The sequence below is a fragment of the Plecotus auritus genome (genome assembly GCF_963455305.1).
Source record: "Plecotus auritus genome assembly, chromosome: 2".
Classification (NCBI taxonomy): Eukaryota; Metazoa; Chordata; class Mammalia; order Chiroptera; family Vespertilionidae; genus Plecotus; species Plecotus auritus.
Window position 1 is genome coordinate 17433774 of NC_137771.1, and position 5540 is coordinate 17439313.

Sequence of the window (5540 nt, forward strand, 5' to 3'; positions counted from 1 at the left end):
TCACCCACAGTCTGTGCCCTTAATGGTGGGGTTCCCCGGGGCTCCTCACTCTCTGCTTCCTCCCCTAGGTGGTGTCATCTACCCCTCGACCTCAGTCACTACCTGCATACCTATGCCTCCTGGTGTCCTCCAGCCAGATATACCGTTGGTAGCCCACACAGCCAGTGCTGACAACGTGGCAGGCCCTTCCCAACAATCCTGTGAGTAGATACTAACATCATCCCTATCTACTGATGAGAAAACAAAGAGTATAACCAGCTCATCCAAAGTCACACAGCTAGAAAATGGAGGCTCTGGGGTTTGAATCCAGCCCACCCTCCTGACCACCTCCATTTGCTAAGCACCCTAAACTCACTATATCCAACCTAAGTGCGTTATCTTTCCTAGCCCAGCCCTCTCCTCTTCCCATGTAGCCTGCCACTGGCCCACCACCTCCTTCCTCCTTCCCCACACTAACTGGGAACTGCAGTGGTGCTGTGTTGCGGGAGAAGTCAGGTGGGGCCTGGGATCTGGGTCTCTCTGGTATCCTAAAGCCCTAACCTGATTCCTCCCTCCTCCCCCATTCAGTGGGGCCTGGGTGATTCCAATGAGGATCAAAGCTAGAGACAGGGAGGAGGTGCAGGCAGCTCCTCTCCCCAGGACTGGCCACATTTGTCCCATCTGGAGAAATCTGGGAGAAGGACAGACAGCATTGGGGAGGATGGGGCTCCTTCTCCATGCCCCCGCCAGGACGCCCGAGATGGGCGGTGGAGAGCGGCCTGTCCTGGGACTGAGCTGCCAGGTTTTCTGCTTCCAAGTTCTTCCTGGCTCCCTCTCTCCAGCTGCTTCGGGGAAGTTCTCCCCCCCCACACTTACTCCCCCCGCCACACACTATGCTGCTGGCTTTTCAGATTCTTGAATAAATATTTCAGGTTTTGAAATCTTGCCAGACTCAACCTTCCTGTGCTGTGAAGGTGCTGCTGAGCTGACATGAGTGAGGTCGCCCAGCCTCATCCCAGCCTCAGCATCATGAGGACCTGCCCTGGAAGCCTGCTCACTGTCGGTGCAGACCCTCTACCCGGTCCATCACCCTGGGCCCCTCACCACAGTCACCTGCTATCTTCATTCGAGGACCCCACAGCCCTCCTCACTGGAGTAGCTTTGTCACCTCAGTACCTCAGCACCCATGACAGGGTCATGGTGACCCGAAGTTCCATCCCCTGAACACTCCATCTTCCCTTGCCACTGCCTCTGCCACCCTGGGATCTCTGAACCCCATCATGCCACAGTCATCCCCACACTGGTATGGTTGCCCTGGAGGCTTCCCTCTACGTCAGCGTCCTCAGCCACCATCCCCCAAGATCCTGTCACCAGGCTCATACCGTCACTGCCACCCACCTCCCCGCGAGGCTCCCTCGCGCTCCTGTCACCGTCACCTCACCGGGGAGGCCCATTAGCCCCATCACTCGGTCTCCGTCACCTGGATCTCGTCAGACTTCCTCTGCCACCTGAGGTCCCATCACCCCACAGCCTATCCGGGCCCCTTTCCGCTGCCCTTCCATCCCCCGCAGCCCCTCTGATACTTTTCCAAGGCTCTCCCACCTGCGCCCCCAAGCCCCCGGCCCCGCAGCGGGCGCCGCGTCAAGGACAGCTCGGGCCAAGTCGGGAGGGGCGGGGCCGCGGCCAGGCGCTTTTTATGAATGGGGGAGCGGGCGTGCGAGGCCTCATTAATATGCCTCGCGACGCGCTCTGCGCCCGAGCGCGATGCGCCCATTGGTTCGCCGAGCCGCTGACGTCACCAAACCGGTGGCCGGGGGCGGGGCGGGGCGGGGTGACTCACGCCGCTGCTCCCGCGGCTGCGGGGGGCTTGTCGTGGTCCCGTGGTCCGCTCACACCCTGCGCTGCCCAGACCCGACTGGAACCTTCCTGCGCGGCCCGGCCGCGCCTGGACCCGAGAGGTGAGTATCGGTCCCCGCCGCGGTCACCAGGCGTCCGGGAGGGCACGCAGGATGCTGGGGCGCTGGGTCGGCTGTCAGGCTCCCAGCAGCGGGCCAGGGTCGGAGGTCAAGACCTGGGACCCAGATTCTGGGCTAGCAGGTGGGACCCAGTCACCGGGTGCTGAGCGCCATCAGCACGGTGACCCGGCGGGGGGTGAGCACTCCTACAAGGACCCGAGGCCCTGGGGGAACTGATGGTCATCTGAGGTTGGGCTGGCAGGAGGCGGCTGGACAGGACCTAGGAGTCTGGGAAGGAGGAGGTGTCTGACTTAGGGATCCAGACTTCCGGGCAGGAGGCGGAGTCAGGCCCAAGGTCCAGGTGTCTGGGCTTGCGGGGTCTGCCTCAGGAATCCAGGCTTCCAGCAGGGGGTGTCTGTTCCAAAGACCCAGAGGTGTAGGCAGAAAGAAGGGTCTGGCCTGGGCAGAAATCTGGGCGGGTATGTTTGCGGATAGAGCTGAGTTCCCAGGTGTTGTTACCCTAGGAGTGCTGGGTGGGGGCTGGCGAGAGCTTCACACGCACTCCCTAGGGGCGGGGCCTGGGGCTGGCTGTTCTGAGTATCTTGAGGGGTCTGGCGAGGCTCAGAAACTGAGCGTCATCCTCCCTGATGGGGAGGGAGCAGAGCTGCCTTCAGTCTTGAGATGTGTTTCCCTCCCCCAGTCCTGCCTTCCCCAGCATCTCCTGGGTCTTACAAGTTCCCATCTACTGGTACTTGTGGTAGTCCTTCATCTGGTTGGGCTCTAGTCACACATGCGGAAGGAAGAGGCCTGCAGGACCCAGGGAGTTGGAAGGGAGATGAAGATACTAGGACAGGGATCCCCAGGAAAAGAGACCTGTGCTGGCCTGGGGACATGGGAGGGGACTACGGTATCCTGGAAGGAATCCTGGGGCATGAGTGGGGGGATAAGACATTGGGACCAGCTAAGCATCTTGTGGAGAGACTCCCCCAAGTATCCAGAGAAGCACCTCAGCTCCTGTAGACCCCCCTACCCAGCACCTAACCCTGCCAATTTCTCACAGGGCCTTTCTCCTGCAGGTACCAAGATGTGGGGTGCAGGCAGCCCCCTGGCGTGGCTCTCCGCTGGCCCAGGCAACGTGAATGTGAGCAGCATGGGATTAGCAGAGGGGCCCACAGGCCCAGCCGCACCACTGCCCTCACCCAGGGCTTGGGATGTGGTGCTGTGCATCTCAGGCACCCTGGTGTCCTGCGAGAATGCGCTGGTGGTGGCCATCATCGTGGGCACTCCCGCCTTCCGTGCCCCCATGTTCCTGCTCGTGGGCAGCCTCGCCATTGCAGACTTGCTGGCAGGCCTGGGCCTGGTCCTGCACTTTGCTGCTGTCTTCTGCATTGGCTCAGCTGAGATGAGCCTGGTGCTGGTTGGCGTCCTGGCAATGGCCTTTACCGCCAGCATTGGCAGCCTACTGGCCATCACTGTAGATCGCTACCTTTCTCTGTACAATGCCCTCACCTACTACTCAGAGACAACGATGACTCGGACCTACGTGATGCTGGCCCTAGTGTGGGGGGGTGCGCTGGGCATGGGGCTGCTGCCTGTGCTGGCTTGGAACTGCTTGGATGCCCCAACAATGTGCGGCGTGGTATATCCACTCTCCAAGAACCATCTGGTGGTCCTGGCCGTTGCCTTCTTCATGGTGTTTGGCATCATGCTGCAGCTCTATGCCCAGATCTGCCGCATCGTCTGCCGCCATGCCCAGCAGATTGCCCTTCAGCGGCACCTGCTGCCTGCCTCCCACTATGTGGCCACCCGCAAGGGCATTGCCACACTGGCCGTGGTGCTTGGCACCTTTGCCGCCTGCTGGCTGCCCTTCACCGTCTACTGCCTGCTGGGCGATGCCCACTCCCCATCTCTCTACACCTATCTCACCCTGCTCCCTGCCACCTATAACTCCATGATCAACCCCATCATCTATGCCTTCCGCAACCAGGATGTGCAGAAGGTACTGTGGGCCATCTGCTGCTGCTGTTCCTCTTCTAAGATTCCCTTCCGGTCCCGTTCCCCCAGTGATGTCTAGTCACATACTGGTGACCCTTCAACCCTGATCACTACAGAATTCCAGAATGTGAGGTCCTCCAGGGTTTTGTTCCAACTTCCAGCTCCACACCCCCAAGACCCAGCTAGTTCTGGAGTTCTAGGACATTGGGTGTTTCACAGGATTCTGTTCAGATCTCTGCAGGGCCAGCTGGCTCCATGGTTCTAGAATGTTCAGATGGTCAAGGTTCCACTCAGAAAAGTCCTACAGCCCAGCTGGCTTGGAGATCCAGAATGCTGCTGGGTGCTTTACAGTGCCATTTCAAGTCCCTGGACTTCCCCCTTCCTTGACCTTGATCATGTCACTTTACTTTTGAGTTTCTGAGCTAGAGTCCGAGATTTAGCCACTCAGTTGCCTAGATAGGAGAAAGAGAAAAATATTTATCTATATATGCGTGTGTGCACATACAAAGAGAATATCTAGTAATTATTTATTTATTTATTTATTTATGAATTTATTTATGGATATAAGGGGGGAAAAGAGACCAACACCTTGAAATCCAGGCCATACCAGGGTACTCCCAGTCCCCACACCCCCATTTCTGACCTCAGTTCCTAGAGGGGGGGGGGGAAGGGAGAAAGAGAAACCACGTATTTTGTTATTATTTTCGCTTATTTTTTATTGAAGAGATCACATAAACCAGAACCTTCTCCCCAGGCCCGCCCCTCTGGGGTTTGTAAGGGGAACACACCAGCCTCTGGTTTTTTATTTTTTTAAGAAGCCATCACCTGAGCAACCGAGAATTCCTCTGCGCTGGGGGCCTGCTGCCCTCTGGTGGCGGTTTGGGGAAAACCAGCCTGGCCAAGTAGCCAGGATAAAACGTGGCAACCCCAACCCCACTCTAGCCTGGTGTCCAGCGCCACAGCCATGGCCTGGGAGCCAGGTCTCACTTTGAGGTGCCCTCGAGGAGGCAGGATGCGAGCCAACACCTGACCCTCTCTGCAATCTGGGTATGGCCCCCAGTGCATTCCCTATTCCTGTCCCTGACCCAACCCTCAATAAAAACTGATTTTGTAATAAATATTGCTGTCTGTGTGCGGAGGGAATGGAGTGGGGCCTGATGGGAGAAACCATGGGATGGGAGGATTAACCCACACCTGGGTGCCTGTTGGGGGACATGGGAAGCTGGAGACCCAGGGTGGAGAGTGGCTGGCAGGTGACACAGGTGACACTCCCACCCCAGGATGCTAATCTGATGGGGCCCCTCTGCTCAGACCCAGGTACTACCAGACAAGGACCCCACCTCCCGGGGGACAGGAACCAGGATGCTGGAAGCATCTTTGGTTGAGGATGCCCCCCCATCCTGCCCATATAAGCTTTTGTTTGGGGCTTTAGCATAAAGTATATACTCAAAGCTTTTAATTTCCTTAGCAACAACCCATTCTAATCGTGGGTTTGTACTGTGTGCTAGGCACTGTGCTGAGTGTACTGCATGCGTTACCTCATTTATGCCTAACAAGCATCCCAGGACACAGGTAATATCTTCTCCATTTTACAGATGAGAAAACTGAGGA

General features: G+C 57.8%; 1 protein-coding gene across 1 annotated transcript; it reads left to right on the top strand.

Moving 5' to 3' along the window:
• Positions 1 to 1809: 1809 nt before the first annotated feature.
• GPR3 (G protein-coupled receptor 3) lies at positions 1810 to 5041 on the top strand. Its single transcript, XM_080655192.1, has 2 exons — positions 1810 to 1937; positions 3011 to 5041. The coding sequence occupies exon 2, from the start codon at positions 3019 to 3021 to the stop codon at positions 4006 to 4008; it is 990 nt and encodes a 329-aa protein (XP_080511318.1). The 5' UTR covers positions 1810 to 1937; positions 3011 to 3018; the 3' UTR covers positions 4009 to 5041.
• The last annotated feature ends 499 nt before the right edge of the window (positions 5042 to 5540 follow it).